The 20,073-nt window shown below is 34.8% G+C and overlaps 1 protein-coding gene across 1 annotated transcript in view; it reads left to right on the top strand.

The window, feature by feature from the left end:
• The window catches only part of NBEAL1 (neurobeachin like 1), a 186,347-nt gene that overhangs the window by 108,500 nt on the left and 57,774 nt on the right, over positions 1 to 20,073 (top strand). The window contains exons 33-35 of the mRNA XM_040641841.1: positions 3,868 to 4,025; positions 6,151 to 6,275; positions 11,264 to 11,390. Of these exons, the coding sequence (XP_040497775.1) occupies positions 3,868 to 4,025; positions 6,151 to 6,275; positions 11,264 to 11,390 (410 nt within the window). The remainder of the gene's footprint in view (positions 1 to 3,867; positions 4,026 to 6,150; positions 6,276 to 11,263; positions 11,391 to 20,073) is intronic.

Genomic DNA, 20,073 nt, shown 5'->3' with positions numbered 1-20,073 from the left:
GCGTGGAGTCTACTTGAGACTCTCACCCTCTCCCGCTGCCCCTCCCCTGCACTCTTTCTCTCTAGACTCTCAAATAAATAAATATATCTTTTTGGAATGTCAGTAAAATTGATAAACTTCTAGCCAGATTGACGAAGCACAAAAAGAAAGTGAAAAATTACCATTACCAGGAATGACGGAGATATCACCACTGACTCCATAGACATCAACATGGTAATAAGAGACTGCCACAAACCAATCTATTCATATAAATAAGATGACTTAAATGGATCCATTTCTTGACAAATATAAATTTCCAAAACTAATTCAATAATAAAGTGATACCTGGATAGTCTTATCTATTAAGGAAATTGAATTTATAGTTTAAAAATCTTCCAGGGTGCCTGGGTGGCTCAGTCAGTTAAGTGTCTGCTTTCGGCTCAGGTCATGATGCCAGGGTCCTGGGTTGAGCCCCACATCGGGCTTCCTGCTCAACGGGTAGTGTGCTTGTCCCTCTCTCTCTGATTCTGCCTCCACTCATGCTTTCTCTTTCTCTCTCCAATAAATAAATAAAATCTTTAAATAAATAAATAAGTACCTTCCAAAAGGGAAAACTCCAGGCCCAAGTCGTTTCACTGGTGAATTCTAATGAACATTTAATGGGGAAATAACACCAATTCCTCATAATCTCTTCAGAAAACAGAAAAGTGAAATCACTTCCCAACTCATTATATGAAAGCAATGTTATCCTATTATTGAAACCATATAAAAATAGTGCAAGAATACACGTGAAACTCTTACAACACTTTATATTAATTATACTGGTTAAAAATCACAAAAGTAGTACAAGAAAATTATAATATTTCTTAGGAACATAGATGCAAACCAGGTCCAGCAATATATAAAAAAAATAACACATTACACCAGGGAGTTTATCCTGGGAATGCAAGATTGCTTCAACATTTGATAATTAATCAATATAATGGTAGTGGACCAAATTCATATTTATTAAAATGAAACTAAATGATCATATTCATAGATGCAGAAAAAGCATTTGACAAAATTCAACATCCATTTTATGATCAAAGTTTTCAGCAAACTAGAAATAGAAATAGAATCTCTCCAAAAATCCTACAACCAGCTTCATATTTAAAGATGGTAAACTGGGGGTGCCTGGGTGGTATAGTCAGTTAAGTGTCTGACTCTTGATTTCCACTCAGGTCATGATTTCAGGGTCATGGGATCAAGCCCCACGTCAGGCTCAGCATGGAGTCTGCTTAAGATTCTCTCCTTCTGCTCCTCCCACCCCCTGCGCTCTTGCTCTCTCTCCAGTCAATCAATCAATCTTTACTGGGGAAAAAAGATGGAAAATTGAGTGCTTTTCTTGTAAGAAGAGAACTAGGTGAGAATGTCCACTCTCTGTAGTCCCCTAGTCACTAGTCTTAGCTTTTCTTGTAAGAAGAGAACTAGGTGAGAATGTCCACTCTCACTAGTCCTCTAGTCACTAGTCTTAGCAAATGCATTGAGAATAGAAAAAGAGGGGCGCCTAGGTGGCTCAGTCTATTGAGTGTCTGAGTCTTGGTTTCCAATCAGGTCGTGATCTCAGGGTCATGGGATTGAGCCCTGTGTCAGGCTCAGCACAGGGTCTGCTTGGATTTTCCTCTCCCTCTCCCTTTGCCCCTCCCCCTGCTTGCATTATGCTTTCTTTCTCTCAAGTAAATAGATCTTTAAAAAAAAATAGAAAAAGAAATAAAAGTCATTTACTTTGGGAAGAAAAATAAAACTATTTGCAGATAATATGATTATATAGATAATCCTAATGAATTTACCAAAAATCTCTTGCGATTAATGAGTTTAGCAACACTGCAGGACACAAGATCAGTACACAAAATTTAATCATATTTCTGTATACTAACAACGAACAATTGGAAACTGAAATTTTGAAAAAGCACTGTTTACAATAATTCTAAAAAGAACAAAATACTCAGATATCAATCTAACAAAATATGTACAGGATCTAAAAACAAGCATGATGAAACAAAGATGACCAAATAAAAATACATTTATTCCATAAAATGGTATAAAAAGCAACCTTTGTAATCCACCAGTATTAACATTTTCGTATATATCTTTCCTGATTTTTATGTATGTATTTGGTTAAACCAAAATGGCAGTTTTCATTTGCTACTCCTTTTCTTGAAATGTACTGTGGGGGCATCTGGGTGACTCAGTCAGTTAAGCATCTGCCTTTGGCTCAGGTCATGATCCCAGGGTCCTGGGGTCGAGTCCCACATCCGCCTCCTTGCTCAGTGGGGAGCCTGCCCCCTGCTTGTGCTCGCTCACACTCTCATGCTCTCTCTCTCTGACAAATAAATAAAATCTTTAAAAAACAAAACTATTATATTGCCCTCATAGAAGTTCTGTCAATTTCTATTCTAGTCAACACTTTCTTTGTAACTTCACCCTTAGCTTTTCTAGGTAAACCTAACCCTAAAATATTCTTATTGCTTGAACTTCACCAACCGCAAAATTGGTGTTTAATTATTGTGGAGCTGTCGTGATTTCTTCAGTTTTCTTAGCAATGATCTGTGTTAAATATTTGATAACCCCAAATCATTGATTTCCCAAAGTTCTAGTAATAATTATAATAACAATTACAGTAATAACAGCTACATTTTACTGAGAGCTCACTACTTTTCTGGCACTGTATTAAGCACTATAAATCTTAATCTTTTTTGATGACAATTATTGTCAATGTTGTCTTAGAGATGAGGATACTGGGCGTCAGAGAATTAAATAGCTAAGATTTGTACCGAGGCCTAACTCCAGAGTTATATTCATTCATTCTTTCTTTCTTTCTTTCTTTCTTTCTTTCTTTCTTTCTTTCTTTCTTTTTCTTTCTCTTTCTTTCTTTCTTTCTTTCTTTCTTTTTTTTTACGATTTTCTGTATTTATTTGAGAGAGAGAGAGAGCATGCACACACAAGCTGGGGGTAGGGGCAGAGGGAAAAGGAGATGCAGACTCCCTGCTGAGCCCAATGTGGGGCTGATGCCAGGACCCCAAGATCAAGATCATGATCTGAACCGAAGGCAGGCACTTAACCAATTGAGCCCTCCAGGTGCCCCCAGAGTTATATTCTTAACCACGCTCTGCTGTACTGCCTCTCTAAAAGATGTCTTTTAAATCCATGTCTTTAATTGTTTTCAGTGTAATTTGGTATTGATTTTTGGAAACAAATTAATGCCATTAGTTTATATCCTGATAGATGAATATCAGTGTGAGTCAGATAAGTCAGTCTTACCACTTGTCTTTTTGAAAACTGAAAAACTTTAATTTTAGGGCTTAGAGTTATATCTGATAGAACCTATTATCAGGGTCTATTTTATCTTGAAAACTGGAATAAGTATGTGAATTTATTTGCTGATAACTAGGATGTTATTAAAAGAGCAGCAGTCCAAATGATGAAATTTTTCGTTGTGAGAGATTTGCCCCTGTAGTTTTCTTTTGTCTTTGGCATTGCCTTTCAGGTCCCCAGTAGTAGTATGGATGTGGTTACTCTTCTATCTACTTTATTTAAGCATGAGTCTCATTCCATTGCCTTAAAAACCAAAGCATCCCAAAGGAAGATCATTTTATTTGACTGTATGAGGTTAATAATTCTGAGTTTCAAAATCCTCTATTGAGGTACATTATATTTTTGAAGTTCAAGTTTTACAAAATACGGATAGATTATAGTTAGAATCATATGCTTCATTGAAGAAGTTATTCTAATGGAACAAGAAAATACTGTTGATTACCAGCCTCTTTCCTCTAGTGCATGATTTTATTGGGTTAAATTTTTAAAATTATTTAATATATGATTCAGTGCTATTATTTATTGCTGTTTCAGGAGTTTTTTGTGGAACCATTTAGTAGAAAAGCACGCCAAGAGAACTTGAGGTATAATAATACACTTAAACAACTTAGCAGTCAACAGTTAATCACTCTGAGACGCTGGAAGGCAGTACAGCTCTATCTTACATCTGAAAGGGGACCTTGGGCTGAAAGGTAGGAAGATATTATTTATTAAATACCCTTTCTTCTTTAGAACTCCCGCCTAGAACTTTTTGAGCCAGTGACCCCTCCAATCCAATATTTTAACATTCAACTTATAAAAAATGGCTTTTAATTAGTTTGTCTTTTTGTGAATTACAGGTCTGGGATGTTTAGAGCTTTGTATATGTTTTTCACCATGGAGTTATTTCCCTTCCTTTTACCCTGTGATGTAGAATTTAAAATGTCTTGAATCTGTCTTCCTGATACTGCCTCTTTGAGTTAGAGTTAATGATGTTATATGTTTCAGTATTTTACAGTTTATTTACTTGATCCTAAGTCTCACATGTGTTTTACTGAATTATATATATATTTATATATATATATTAAAATAATGTAATATATAATATATATATTATACCCCTTTTATTGTGGTAAAATATGCATAATATAAACTTTACCATTTTAGCCATTTAAAAATATACAATTTAGTGACATTAAGTACATTCATAATGTGCAATCATTACCACTGTCCAGCTTCAGAACATTTTCATTACTGCAAAAAGAAACCCTGTACCCATTAGGCAATCACTCTCTATTCCTTTACCCAGCCCCTGGCAACCACCAATCCACTTTCTGTCTCTATGAATTTGCCTGTTCTTGATATTTTATATAAATGGAGTCATACAATATGTGGCCTTACCCCTTTCACTTAGCATTATGTTTTCATTATATTGTAGCATGTATCAGTACTTCTTTTTTAATGGCCTCATAATATTCCATTGTGTAGATATACCACATTTGTCTATTCATTCATCAGATGATAGACATTTGGGTTGTTTTCCTTATGGCTATTGTAAATAGTACTGCTATGAACATTTGTCAGCAAGTGTTTGTTTTAATGTGTTTTTTTAATTCTTTTTTTTTAAAGATTTTATTTAGGAGAGAAAGCATGAGTGGGGTGAGGGGCAGAGGGAGAAGCAGGCTCCCTGTTGAACAGGGAGCCTAATGCGGGGCCAGGTCTTGGGGATCATGACCTGAGCCAAAGGCAGATGCTTAACTGACTGAGCCACCCAGGCATCCCTCAACATCTGGTTTTTAATTCTTTTAAGTATATACCTACAAGCAAAATTGCTAGATCCTGTGATAATCCAATGTCTAACTTACTGAGGAATTGCCAGTTTTCCACAGCAACTGCATCATTTAACATTCCCATCAGCATTGTTTGCGGGTTCTAGTTTCTCCACAACCTTATCAGTATTTATAAAATTTTTCTAATTTTTTAATTATGACTGTCCTAGTGGATGTGAAGTGGTATCTTATGATTTTGATTTGTATTTCCTAATGATCAATGACATTGAGTATCTTTTCATGTACTTGTTGGACATTCGTGTATCTTTTTTGAAGAAATGTCTCTTCAGGTTTTTTGCCCATTTTTAAATTGGATTGTTTGAATTTTGTGGTTGAGTTTCAAGACTTCTTTTTCTCAGTAATAGACCCTTATCAGATATATGATTTGTAAATATGTAAGTTGTCTTTTCACTTTCTTGATAGTAGCCTTTGGTATACAAAATTTTTTTAAATTCAAAGCCCAATTTATCTCTTTTTTTCTTTTGTTGTTTATATTTTTGATGTAATATCTAAGAAACCTTTCCCAAATCCAAGGTCACAAAGATTTACTCCTGTCTTTCCTTCAAAGAGTTTCATCTCTTATATTTAGATCAATTATATTCTCTTTATTTGTAGTAAAATTATTTTATTTTGAACACTATATTAGAACAGATTCATTGTATAGCTAGTTAAGAACTTCCATTGAACAGTTTAAGAGTTAAAGATATTAAGCTTTAAGTGTGAAGATTTATGTTCAATTCTTATTTCTGATACCTGTAAACAACTTGGCATCTCAGGCAAATAATTTAGCCTGTCTTGGGTTCTGCATGTATGAACTGCAGCTATGCGTATCCACACTGGTTTTCTTTCAGGGTTGTTTGGGTCAAATGAGATAATGAATGTGAATGTTTTTATAAAATGGTGCTAAACAAATGTAAAATTCCTGTTACTTTCTTACTCTGTTTCAATCAACCAATCTTTTTAAATTCAAGCTAAGTAATTTTACTTGTTTACTTACGAATATTCATAGGAAACAAAATCCAATTCACTGGAAACTAGCTAATGTAGAAAATTTTTCCCGCATGAGACTTAAATTGGTGCCAAATTATAACTTCAAAACTCATGAAGACGCTAGTGCTTTGAGAGATAATCTAGGTGAGTTCCGATGCCTGTTTAATTATTTGTTGAAGATAGTGAGGGTATTGGTGGGTTGGTTATTGTTTTTATTAATTGTTTCAAAATTGCTAACTCATGAAGAAAGGGTAACATTTTATAATTATTTTGTTTTCAAAATAGATACTATTTACAAAGCTTTGTTGTACAGAAATTAGTTGATATTTAAATGGTTGTATATGTTAAATTCTGTTACCTTGGGCCTAAATCTAAGATGACTTCCTATATCATTTAATTTTATTTTTTCAAAGAAAAACATAATTTACAATCATAAAATTATACTGTATTTATGTGCAATGCACTGTCTCTTGTATCCATTATGGTACATTGAAACAATGGTTCTTTTCCTTTAATCTTCTGCTTACCATGAGGGAGGCTAATGTTAGATATATTTAGAATTCTTAGCAATCTTTAGATCTGTGTTTTATAACCTGTTCTTTTTAGACCTTTAGTATCTTAGATGGGCCAATGCCTTTTTCTAGAGAAAAGTGCAAAGACATATAGCTTAGCAGTATTTCGAAACAGATTTTAAAGAGTCTCTGCAACTCTTTAGGAAACCCTGCCTTTCTAACCATCTGAGTTTGTATCTCCCTTTTTGAAGACAGGTCTGTAAAATACCCAAAATATTTACTGTTGAGTCATTGGTCATGTGTATACTAAATTGCTTTATCATTATAGCCACCTTGTGTTCAATGACTAAGTTTTACATGAAATTCAAGTACCAGTTTTTTAATTTTTTTAAAGTTGCCTTGATATATTGGCCAATGCAGTTGATGCTATAAATTAATCAAGAGTGCTATCTGTGATGCCTGCCATTTACAGTCTTAAATCCTAAAATAAATCAGACACAGTAACTCATTTCCCTTAATACAAAATAATGGCCCTGCCCATGAAAGAAACTTTTAGAGTATCTTATACAGGAAGTCTCTTGCAAATAGTTTGTTCTCCCTGTATGTATCTTGAGACAATTTTACTTTCTCTACTCCTTAAAATTTGATTATGCTTATCACTCAGCAAATATCTTTGGTGAATGACTTGAATCTAGTAATACTTAAAGAATAGTGTCCCCTATTTTTTCTCTTTTTTGCCAAGAAATCCCCCCCAGGAAATTTCCTGTTCCTCTTCCTCTCCTCACCCTTTTATACAGGTACACAGATTTAATTTTATGTCCCTTCTTCTTGGTTTTAATTAAGTCCAGGAAACCTTGTGTTCTTTCTTTTTTTTTTCATTTCTCAGTTTTTCTCCTTACCTGGCTTTCAGATATACCCCAAGTATAATAGTGACAATGAGGTAGTACAGAAGAAACAAAGATTCATACGTTTTAAAGTGAAATTGTAAATAGTACAAAACCAGTGTCATCAATCTCTAAAGCTCTTTAAAGTTCCCTGAAGTATACTTCAGAATTAAGTGTAAAATGTTCTACCAACTCCTTATTTTTGTCTATAAGTATTTTCACCAGCTGCCAGAATTCATGGTATTTTTAAAATATTTTTTTATTTTGTTTTGTTTCACATACTCCAATACTGCTTTGTAAGCATCCCATTGCAGTTGTACAGAATAGTTTTTACATTGTGGGCTAAACTGCAAACTTAACCATTATCTGTAACATTTGTGATGGGAAATTTATTGTGAATTAAACAAGTGATTTGTGAAGTATCTTTTGGAATACAACCACTTATAAATTATGGAATTTAAATAACTAGAAATAAAGTATATTCTTAAATATATCATTAAAAATATTTGGTTTTAGAGAAAAAAATTTTTGGGTTTTTTTTTGTTTGTTTTTGTTTTTTGGGGGGTATGTGTTTTTGTTTTTGTTTTTGTTTTGGAGAAATTTTTTTGTCCATAGTTCTTCATTAGAAATACTCTTTCTTGAGTATTTACAACCACTTATTTTTAGTCCTTACACTGTTTCTATTGTCTGTGAACTTTGGTAGTAATCCTTCTCTTTAAGTATATATTTTCTTCTAGCACTGGTGCTTAACTTCCTAGTTTTCTTTTTAAAGATTTTTATTTATTTGAGAGTGAGAAGGAGAGAGAGCACAAGTGGGGTGAGGGACAGAGCAAGAAGCAGACTCCGCTGAGCAGGGAGCCTGATGCGGGGCTCGATCCCAGCACCCTGGGATCATGACCAGAGTCAAAAGCAAATGCCAAACTGACTGAACCACCCAGGCGCCCCTAACCTCCTAGTTTTCTTACCAATTTTATCTTCTTTTCTTGGTCACCTTTTAAATGATCATGTTCCCAGATCCATACCTAGCCATTTTGCCTTTACCTACACTTTCTGTGAAGTGGTGATTTCATGACTTCATTTCATATATATATTTGAAATGATGCTTTCTCATCTGTATTTCTAATTCTTACCTGCCTTTTGAACTTTACACCAAGGTTTCTAAATGACTGTCTGTTGGGATACCTCTTCCATAGAAGCCTCCATATAAAATTTCTGAAACTTAATTCATTATCTTTTCTCATTTGTCTACTCCTCACCCTAGACTCTGCTTTTCTTATATCTTGGGTTGTACTTTTACTTTCTCCGTCTGTTAGTTACTCAGAATCATTAATGTTAGTCATGAGTCTATCCTCATCCCTCCTAATCCCCTACACTAATAGCTTTTTAGGTACAATGTCCTGTTAATTCTCCCTTACATATCTTTTGAATGTTTTTCCTTATTTTCATTCCCTTTGCTTTTGCCATGGCTTAGCTTGGTGCTACCCTTTCCCAAACTTTAACAGTAGTTTCCCAGCTGGCCTCTTTGCCTGACGTGTTCCCATCTTCATTTTATTCACCAATCTTTCTTTTAAAAAAAAAAAAAAAGATTTTATTTATTTATTTGAGAGAGAGAGAGAGTGCACGAGCAGGGGAGAGCAGCAAAGGGAGAGGGAGGAGCAGTCTCCCCACTGAGCAGGGGGTTTGCCCTGGGGCTCCATGACCTGAGCTGAAGGCAGATGCTTAACCGACTGAGCCACCCAGGTGCCCCTTATTCACGACACCTATCTCATCAAATTTTTAACTTACACTCTTAATGGAGTAGTGTCATTTATCTACATAAAGTCTGTTTTCTATTTCTCTCAGATTGTCTAGATTCCTTATTTTCAGTTTTCATTGCATATTCTCATTTGCTTTGTTTAATTAAATGTTTAACAGTAAATTTTGCCATATGAAATAAATTAGACCACATGAAGAAACATGTTCAGTAAAAATAGTTACTTGTTCTAGGAAAAGTATGACACAATACTTCCTAGGTAGAGACAAAGGTGTGACCAAAGGAGATTTACTTAGAAAATGCAACTGTACATTATGTTGATTCATTTTTTATGTCTGAGCAATGGTACCATTTGAGAAACTAAGGGAGGATTTGTCATCTTTATAATGTTTTATTATTTAGGGTGTTTTTGTTTTCTTCTTTCTTATTAGAGAGGGAGGGGTGAGGGGCAGAGGAAGAGAGCGAATCTTAACTAGGCTTCACACCCAGCACAGAGCCTGATGCAGGGCTTGATCTCACAACCCTGAGATCATGATCTGAGCTGAAACCAAGAGTTGGACACTTAACCGAATTAGTCACCCAGACACCCGTATAATGTTTTGTTATTTAGTATGAATTATTTTTATTTCCCACAACTGAAAGATATATAAATTTTTCCCAGTCCTACCTATAAATTATGCAGTTATTTTTATTACTGTTCTTATGTCACTCAGGTAATTGAGAAGTGAATGTATAATAATGATAGCTGTCATTTATTTTATACATACTGTGATGTGATGTATTTCCATTTCACAGTTAAGAAAACAAATTCAGAGGGGTCACCTAGTTAATAAATGGCAGAACAGAATTTGAATTTAAGTTTACCACTTCACAGCCTTTGTTCTTCCCATTACACTAGCCCTGCCCTCTTACAAACTGTATAGTTTATAAAATGCATTACATTTATCCAGAATTACTTATTAAATTTCCTGTGCTCCAGAAAAAAAAAAAAACTTCAGCTCTTAGATTATGTATTCTCTTCCAATTAAAGATAATTTGTTATCGTCTTTCTTAATATTTCCTTGGTACAAATAACAAAGTAAAAATAGTTCTATTAAATCCACACAGTGAGAATAATTCTTTCTGTGACTTACTGGCATGCTTTAGAATTAAAGAGATTACTTGGCCCATTTTGAAATATAAATAATACCATCATTAAAATAGATAACATTTTTAAACATTTATTCCTTTTATTAGATATGTAATAGTTTTTAAGATCACAAACAAGCTAGATTACTCTAAATCATGTATAAAAACTTTTCTGTAGTAAATTGCTTTTTTTTTTTTTAAACATTTATTTGAGAGAGTGCACATGAGCGGGGGTGAGGGTGTGATGAGCAGAGAGAGAATCCCAAGCACAGAGCCCCACACAGTGCTTAATCCCACAACCCCACCTGAGCTGAAACCAAGTCAGATATGCATCATAACCAACTGAGTCACCCAGAGGCCCTGTAAATTGCTTTTTTATCTTAGAAAACTTCAAGTCCTTCTTAGTTTTTTTCCAGTTTTATTAAGAAATAATTGACATAAAATACTGTGTAAGGTGTAGAGCGTAATGACTTGAGATATGCACATATTGAAAAATGATTACAGCGATGTACAGTTAACATCCATCACATCATATAGTTACAAATTTTTTTTTTCCCTTATGATGAGAACTTTTAGAATCTACTCTCTTAACAACTTTCAGATATGCCATATAGCATTGTTGACTAGTCATCATGCACATTACATCCCCAATACTTAATTATCTTACAGCTGGAAGTTTATACCTTTTGACTTCCTTCACCCAATTCCCCTACCATTCTCCTTTACTTAAAATACACATTATTATTATTACTATTATTATTATTATTATTATGTATTTGACAGAAATGACAGAAGGACTGTAATAAGATTATTTTTTTACTGTGTTTAATAGATATTTTGTATTTATTTAAACAGGTGTACAACATTCACAGCCTTCCAGTGATTCATTGCTTTTGGAAGTAGTGAAACAAGTAAAAGTTAGCAATATGGAGGAGGATAAATTAGACCTTCCTGAAGAAGACTTAACAGCCAGAGTAAATATGTATGTATAGGTATTTGAATGAATTAAAAATTATTTTGTTGTGAAAAATGGGGTTATAAAATTGTGGAAGATATTTGTTCGTAATCCTAAGTACATTGACCCTTGAGGGTACTAAAGGTTTGAACTACATAGGTCCACTTACATACAGGTTTTTTTCAGTAAATACAGTACAGTACTATAAATGTATTTTCTCTCCTGAATAATTTTCTTAAAAACATTTTATTTTCTCTAGCTTACTTTATTATAAGAATACAGTATATATTAATTGACTATATTATTGCTAAGGCTCTGGGCAACAGTAGCTTATTAATAGTTAAATTTTTAGGGAGTCAGATTTATTCACGGATTTTTGACTGCACAGGGTTCAGTGCCACTAACCACTGCATTATTCAAGGGTCAACTGTATTTCCAGAATCCATCTGTTACTGCTATATCAGCTATTAGACATCTATCAGTATTAACAGAAAATATATTGATTTCCTTATCTTTCCTTTGTATTATTGTTGTCATCAATATAGGCTTTCATATGTTTTAACCCCAATAATACAGTTTATTTTTTTATTATATTTTTAAATCTTAAATTCAATTAATTAACATGTAGTATATTATTTCAGAGGTAGAATTCAGTGATCCATCAGTCTCATAAAATACACAGTGTTCATTATAGCACGTGCTCTCCTTAATTGCCCATCACCCAGTTACATCATCTTCCCACTCACCTCTCCTCCAGCAACTCTGTTTCCTATGATTAAGAGTCTCTTATGGTTTGTCTCCCTCTCTGATTTCATCTTGTTTTATTTTTCCATCCCTTCCCCTATGATCCTCTGTTTTGTTTCTTAAATTCCACATACGAGTGTAATCATATGATAATTGTCTTTCTCTGATTGACTTATTTCACTTAGCATAACACCCTCTAGTTCCATCCACGTCATTGCAAATGGCAAGATTGCATTTTTTTGATAGCTGAGTAGTATTCCAATGTATATGTATACCACAGTTTCTTTGTCCATTCATCAGTTGATGGACATTTGGGCTCTTTCCATAGTTTGGCTATTGTGGACATTGCTGCTGTAAACATTGGGGTGCAGGTGTCCCTTGGAATCACTACATTTGTATCTTCGGGATAAATACCTAGTAGTGCAGTTGCTGGGTCATAGGGTAGCTCTATTTTCAACTTTCTGAGGAACCTCCATACTTTTTTTCCACAGTGACTGTACCAGTTGCATTCCCACCAACAGTGTAGGAGAGTTTCCCTTTCTCTGCATCTTTGCCAACATCTGTCATTTCCTGACTTGTTAATTTTAGCCATTCTGACCGGTATGAGATGGTATCATAATGGTTTCAATTTTGTATTTCCCTGATGCCGAGTGATGTGGAGCATTTTTTTCATGTGTCTGTTGGCCATTTGTATGTCTTCTTTGGAAAAATGTCTATTCATGTCTTCTGCCCATTTCTTGATTGGATTAGTTGTTCTTTGTGTGTTGAGTTTGATAAGTTCTTTATAGATTTTGGATACTACTAGCCCTTTATCTGATAAGACATTTGCAAATATCTTGAAGTCTAGAATTGTGATGCCAGCAGCTTTGGTTTTCTTTTTCAACATTCCTTTGGCTATTTGGGGTCTTTTTTGGTTCCGTACAAATTTTAGGATTATTTGTCCAGCTCTGTGAAAAAGTGGATGGTATTTTGATAGGGATAGCATTGAATGTATAGTTTGCTCTAGATAACCTATGCTACCTACATTTAGCGATATTTGTTCTTCAGTCCATGAGTGTGGAATGTTTTTCCATTTCTTTGTGTCTTCCTCAGTTTCTTTCATGAGTGTTCTATAGTTTCTGAGTACAGATCCTTTGCCTCTTTGGTTAGGTTTATTCCTAGGTATCTTACGGTTTTAGGTGCAATCGTAAATGGGACTGACTCCTTAATTTCTCTTTCTTCTGTTTCATTTTTAGTGTATAGAAATACACCTGATTTCTGTGCATTGATTTTATATCCTGCCACTTTGCTGAATTCCTATATCAGTTCTTGCAATTTTGGGGTGGAGTTTTTTGGGTTTTCCACATAAAGCAGTAGAGTGAGAGCTTGTCATCTGCGAAGAGTGAGAGTTTGACAACTTCTTTGTCGATTCGGATGCCTTTTATTTCTTTTTGTTGTCTGATTGTTGAGGCTAGGACTTCTAATACTATGTTGAACAACACTGGTGATAGTGGACATCCTGTCCTGTTCCTGTCCTTAGGAGAAAAGCTTTCAGTTTTTCTGCACTGAGAATGATATTTGCTGTGGGCTTTTCATATATGGCTTTTATGGTCTTGAGGTGCGTTCCCTCTATCCCTACACTGTGAAGAGTTTTAATCAAGAAAGTATTTTGTCAAACGTTTTTTTCTGCATCTCTTGAGAGGATCATATGGTTCTCGTCCTTTCTTTTATTAATGTAGTGTATCACACTGATTGATTTGCAGATGTTGAACCACGCTTGCAGCCCAGGAATAAATCCCACTTGGTCGTGGTGAATAATCCTTTTAATGTTCTGTTGGATCCTATTGGCTAGGATCTTGTTGAGTATTTTGGCATCCATGTTCATCAGGGATATTTGTTTATAATTCTCCTTTTTGGTGGGGTCTTTGTCTGGTTTTGGGATCAAGGTAATGTTGGCCTCATAGAAAGAGTTTGGAAGTTTTCCTTCCATTTCTGTTTTTAATATAGCTTCAGAGGAATAGGTATTAATTTTTCTTTAAATGTTTCGTAGGATTCCCCTAGGAAGCCATCTGGCCCTGGGCTCTTGTTTACTGGGAGCTTTTGATTACTACTTCAGTTTCCTTGCTGATTATGTGTTTGTTTAGGTTTTCTGTTTCTTCCTGTTTCAGTTTTGGTAGTTCATACATTTCTAGGAATGCATCCATTTCTTCCAGATTGTCTGTTTTGTTGGTATACAGTTGCTCATAATATGTTCTTCTAAGTGTTTGTGTTTCTTTGGTGTTGGTTGTGATCTCTCCTCTTTCATTCATGATTTTATTTATTTGGGTCCTTTCTCTTTTCATTTTGATAAGTCTGGCCAGGGGTTTATCAGTCTTATTAATTCTTTCAAAGAACCAGCTCCTAGTTTCATTAATCTGTTCTGTTCTTTTGGTTTCTGTTTCACTGATTTCTGCTCTAATCTTTACTCTCTTCTTCTGCTGGGCTTAGGCTTTATTTGCTGTCCTTTCTCCAGCTCCTTTAGGAATAGGATTAGGTTGTGTATTTGAGAGCTTTCTTGTTTTTTGAGAAAAGCTTGTATTGCTATATACTTCCCTCTCAGGACCGCCTTTGCTGCATCCCAAAGGTTTTGAACAGTTGTGTTTTCATTTTCATTTGTTTCCATGAATTTTTTAAATTCTTTAATTTCCTGGTTGACCCATTCATTCTTTAGTAGAATGCTTTAACCTCCACATATTTGAGTTCTTTCCAAATTTCCTCTTGTGATTGAGTTGAAGTTTCAAAGCATTGTGGTCTGAAAATATGCAGGGAATGACCTCAGTCTTTCAGTAGCAGTTGAGACCTGATTTGTGACCTAGTATGTGGTCTGTTCTGGAGAATGTTCCATGTGCACTGGAGAAGAATGTGTATTCTGTTGCTTTAGGATGGAATGCTCTGAATGTATTTGTGAAGTCCATCTGATCCAGTGTGTCATTCAAAGCCCTTGTTTCCTTATTAATCTTCTGCTCAGATGATCTATCCGTTGCAGTAAGTGGGGTGTTTAAGTCCCCTACTATTATTGTATTTCTTTAATTTTGTTATTAATTGGCTTATATAATTGGCTGCTCCCATGTTAGGGGCATAAATATTTATAATTGTTAGATCTTCTTGTTGGATAGACCCTTTAATTATGATATAGTGTCCTTCCTCATCTCTTATTAAGCAGTCTTTGGTTTAAACTCTAATTTGTCTGATATGAGGATTGCTTCCCCAGCTTTCTTTTGATGTCTATTAGCATGATAAATGGTTTTCCACCCCCTCACTTTCAATCTGGGAGTGTCTTTGGGTCTAAAACGAATCTCCTGCAGACAGCATATTGATGGGTCTTGCCTTTTTATCCAGTTTGATACCCTGTGTCTTTTGATTGGGGGCATTCAGCCCATTTACATTCAGAGTAACTATTGAAAGATATGAATTTAGTGCCATTGTATTACCTGTAAAGTCACTGTTTCTGTATGTTGTCTCTGTTCTTTCTGGTCCGTGTTACTTCGGGGCTCTTTCTTTACTTAAAGGATCCCCCCCCTTTTTTTTTTTTTTGATTTTTTATTATATTATGTTAGTCACCATACAGTACATCCCCGGTTTCCAATGTAAGGCTCGATGATTCATTAGTTGTATATAACACCCAGTGCACCATGCAATACATGCCCTCCTTACTACCCATCACCAGCCTATCCCATTCCCCCACCCCCCTAAAGGATCCCCTTTTGTATTTCTTGCAGGGCTGGTTTAGTGATCACAGATTCTTTTCGTTTCTGTTTGTCCTGGAAGCTTTTTATCTCCTATTTTGAATAATAGCCTTGTTGGATAAAGTATTCTTGGCTGCATATTTTTCTCATTTAGCACACTGAATATATCATGCCAGTCCTTTCTGGCCTTCCAGGTCTCTGTGGATAGTCTGCTGCCGGTCTAATGTTTCTACCCTTGTAGGTTTTTTTTTTTTAATAAAATTTTAATTTATTTGGAATTATTTTATTATTTTTTATTATGTTTAGTTAGCCACTGTATAGTACATCATTAGTTTTTGACGTAGTGTTCAATGATTCATTAGGGGCGTGTAACACCCAGTGCTCTACCATTGCAGGTTACGGACCTCTTGTCCTGAGCTGCTTTCAGGATTTTTTCTTTGTCTCTGAGTTTTGCAAGCTTCACTATTATATGTTGATTTTTGTTGATTTAGAGGGGGGTTCTCTGTGCCTCCTGGACTTGAATGTCTGTTTCCTTCCCAAATTAGGGAAGTTCTCAACTATAATTTGTTCCAGTATACCTTCTGCCGCCCCCTCTCTCTTTCATCTTCTTCTAGGATCCCAATTATTCTAATACTGCTTCGCTTTTTGGTATCACTTATCTCTCGAATTCTACCCTCGTGATCCAATAGTTGTTTATCTCTCTTTTTCTCAGCTTCTTTACTCTCCATCATTTTGTCTTCTGTATCACTAATTCTCTCTTCTGCCTTATTTATCCTAGCAGTTAGAGCCTCCATTTTTTATTGCATCTCATTAAGAGCCTTTTTTATTTCAACTTGATTAGATTTTAGTTCTTTTATTTCTCTAGGAAGGGATTCTCTAGTGTCTTTTATGCTTTTTTTCAAGCCTGGCTAGTATCTTTATAATCGTTATTCTGAACTCTAGTTCTGACATCTTACTTATGTCTGTACTGATTAGGTCTCTGGCAATCAGTACTGCCTCTTGTTCTCTTTTTTGAGGTGAGTTTTTCCATCTTGTCATTCTTGCAGAAAGTGTCACTTTTCTATTTGTATAATTACAGCAATTCTCTTCTTAGATCTCTGGTTGAGTTCACAGGTGTTCTGAATGACTTGGTACCTATCTAGCTGAATTCCTAGGACCAGACAAAACTTAAGTTCTCCTACTCCTCTGCCATCTTGGACTCTTCTCCCAACAATACAGTTTAATAGTTAGTGTTTTATGTACTTGGCTAAATTAGTTAAGGGAAGATAATTACCATACATACATACTTTGTTTCTTTGTGTACATTCAGATTACTTCTCGTGTCCTCTCCTTTCAGCCTGAAGGACTTCTTTTGTTTTCTTATAAGGAACGTCTGATAGCCACAGATTCTCTCAGTCTTTGTTATCTGTGGAAATCTTTATTTTTTCCTTCATTTTTGGCTTCTTTTAAAAAAATAGAGTTCTACCTTTTGAAATTTAAGATTCATATAATATAACATTCACCAAGTTAAAGTGTATATTCCATGGGTTCTAGTATATTCACAAAGTGAACATTACCACTAATTCCAGAGCATTTCCTTCACCCTGAAAGGAAATCTTGTACTTTTTAGTAGTCACTCCCAATTATCCCCTTTATACAGTCCCCTGGAAACTACTAATCTACTTTCTGTCTCTATTGTATTTGCCTGTTTTCAACATTTCATTTATTTCTTAAAATAAGTGGCCTTTTGTGTCCATCTCATTTCATTCAGGATATTTCCAAGGTTCATTCATAGAGGAGCATGTAACTGTACATTATTCCTTTTTGTGGTTGAATGATATTCCATCATATGGATATACCACTTTTGTTTATTCATCAGTTGATGGGTATATAGTTATTTCTACTTTTTGGCTATTATAAATAATACTTCACAAATATTCATATACAATTCTTTGTGTCAACATATGTTTTCAATTATATTAGGTATATACCTAGGAATGATTTTGTTAGTCATATAGTAATTCTATGTTTCTTTAAGGAATTATAAAATTGTTTTCACAGTGACTACACCATTTAACATTCCCCCAAGTAATGTATGGGGGTTTAAATTTCTCCACATCTACCCCCACTTTTTTTTTTTCTATGTGTTTATTACACTATCCTATAGGATTTGAAATGGTACCTTGTGATTTTAATTTGCATTTTCCTAATGACTAATGATGCTGAGCATCTTTTCATATATGTATTTAATATTTATATATCTTTTTTGGAGAAATAGTTATGTAAATCCTTTCTTTATTTTTTAATTGGGTTATCTTTTAGTTATTAAGTTATAATAGTTCTTTATTCTAGATACAAATGCCTTATCAAATATATGATTTGCAAAAATGTTCTCCCATTGAATGTGTTTTCCTTCATTTTGTTGATGCATAAAAGTTTCATATTTTCTAACAGTATTATATATTGTCTCTTACATTTATGTCTTTGATCCATTTTTACTTAATTTTTGTTATGTGGTACGATGTGGGAGTCCACATTCATTCTTTTTTATGTGATTATCCAGTTGCCTGAGAACCATTACTTTCTTTCTTAAAGGATAGTTTTGTTGGATATATAATTCTTAGTGGACACTTTTTTTTTTCCTTTCAGCGTTTTGAATATGTCATCCCACTACCTTTTAGTGCCCTGTATTGCGTTTTTTGTCCTTGCCTTTCAACACCTCAGCTTTATGTCCATGTATAGATATCTTCAAATATTCATAAGATCTTCCAGGATGTGTAGATTATTATTGTTATTGTTGTTGTTGTTGTTGTTGTTGTTGTTGTTAGGGAAGTTGTCAGGCATTATTTCTTCAAATATATATGTTTGGCCTTTTTTCTCTGTCTTCTCCTTCTGGGAGTCCCTTTATACACATTTTGTTTCCCATAATGGTAACCCTTTGAGGTGTTTTCATCCTGCTTCTTTGTGTGCTTCAGATTGGACAGTTTGTTTTGAATTGTCTTCAAGAGTCCCAGGTCTTTCTTCTGAAAGTTCACATATGTTATTTTGTCCTTCCGGTGAATTTTTCACTTAGTTATTATGCTTTTTGATTTGACAATTTTCCATTTGGCTCCTTTTTTACAAATATATGTAATTTCTTTTTTTTTTTATACTTCACACATTTTCCAGGTTTTTAAAAAATTTTTTATTATGTTATGTTAGACACCATAATAACATCATTAGTTTTTGACGTAGTGTTCCATGATTCATTGTTTGCATATAACACCCAGTGCTCCATGCTATACGTGCTCTCCTTAATGCCCATCACTGGCCTATCCCAATCTCCCACCCCTCTCCCCTCTGAAGCCCTCAGTTTGTTTCCCGGAGTCCATAGTCTCTGTGGTTCATTCCCCCTTCTGTTTACCCCCTCTTCATTCTTCCCTTCCTTCTCCTACCGATCTCCTTCCTATTTCTTATGTTCCATAAATGAGTGAAACCATATGATAATTCTCTTTCTCTGCCTGACTTATTTCACTTAGCATAATCTCCTCCAGTCCCGTCCATGTTGCTGCAAATGTTGAGTAATCGTTCTGCATTCCCAACAACAGTGTAAGAAGGTTCCCCTTTCTCCACATCCTCTCCAACATTTGTAGTTTCTTGTCTTGTCCATTTTTGCCATTCTAACTGGCATAAGGTGGTACCTCAAGGTGGTTTTGATTTGAATTTTCCCGATGGCTAATGATTTTGAACACTTTTTCATGTGTCTGTTAGCCATTTGTATGTCTTCATTGGAAAAGTATTTGCTCATATCTTCTGTCGATTTTTTGATTTGTGTATTTGTTTCTCGTGTATTGAATTTGAGAAGTTCCTTAAAGATCTTGGATACCAGCCTTGTATCTGTAGTGTCATTTGCAAATATCTTCTCCCATTCTATGGGTTGCCTCTTTGTTTTGATGACTGTTTCCTTTGCTGTGCAGAACATTTTTATCTTGATGAAGTCCCACAAGTTCATTTCTTCTTTTGTTTCTCTTGCCTTTGGAGATGTATCATGAAAGAAGTTGCTGTGGCCGATGTCAAAGAAGTTACAGCCTATGTTCTTCTCTATGATTTTGATGGATTCCTGTCTCACATCGAGGTCTTTCGTCCATTTGGAGTTTATCTTTGTGTATGGTGTGAGAGAGTGGTCAAGTTTCATTCTTTTGCATATAGCTGTCCAATTTTCCTAGCACCATTTATTGAAGAGACTGTCTTTTTTCCACTGGATGTTTTTTCCTGCTTTGTCAAAGATTAGTTGCCCAAAGAGC

This window comes from Ursus maritimus, unplaced genomic scaffold (genome assembly GCF_017311325.1).
Source record: "Ursus maritimus isolate PB19 unplaced genomic scaffold, ASM1731132v1 scaffold_1, whole genome shotgun sequence".
NCBI classification, from domain to species: Eukaryota; Metazoa; Chordata; class Mammalia; order Carnivora; family Ursidae; genus Ursus; species Ursus maritimus.
This window is presented reverse-complemented; position numbering and strand designations above follow the sequence as displayed.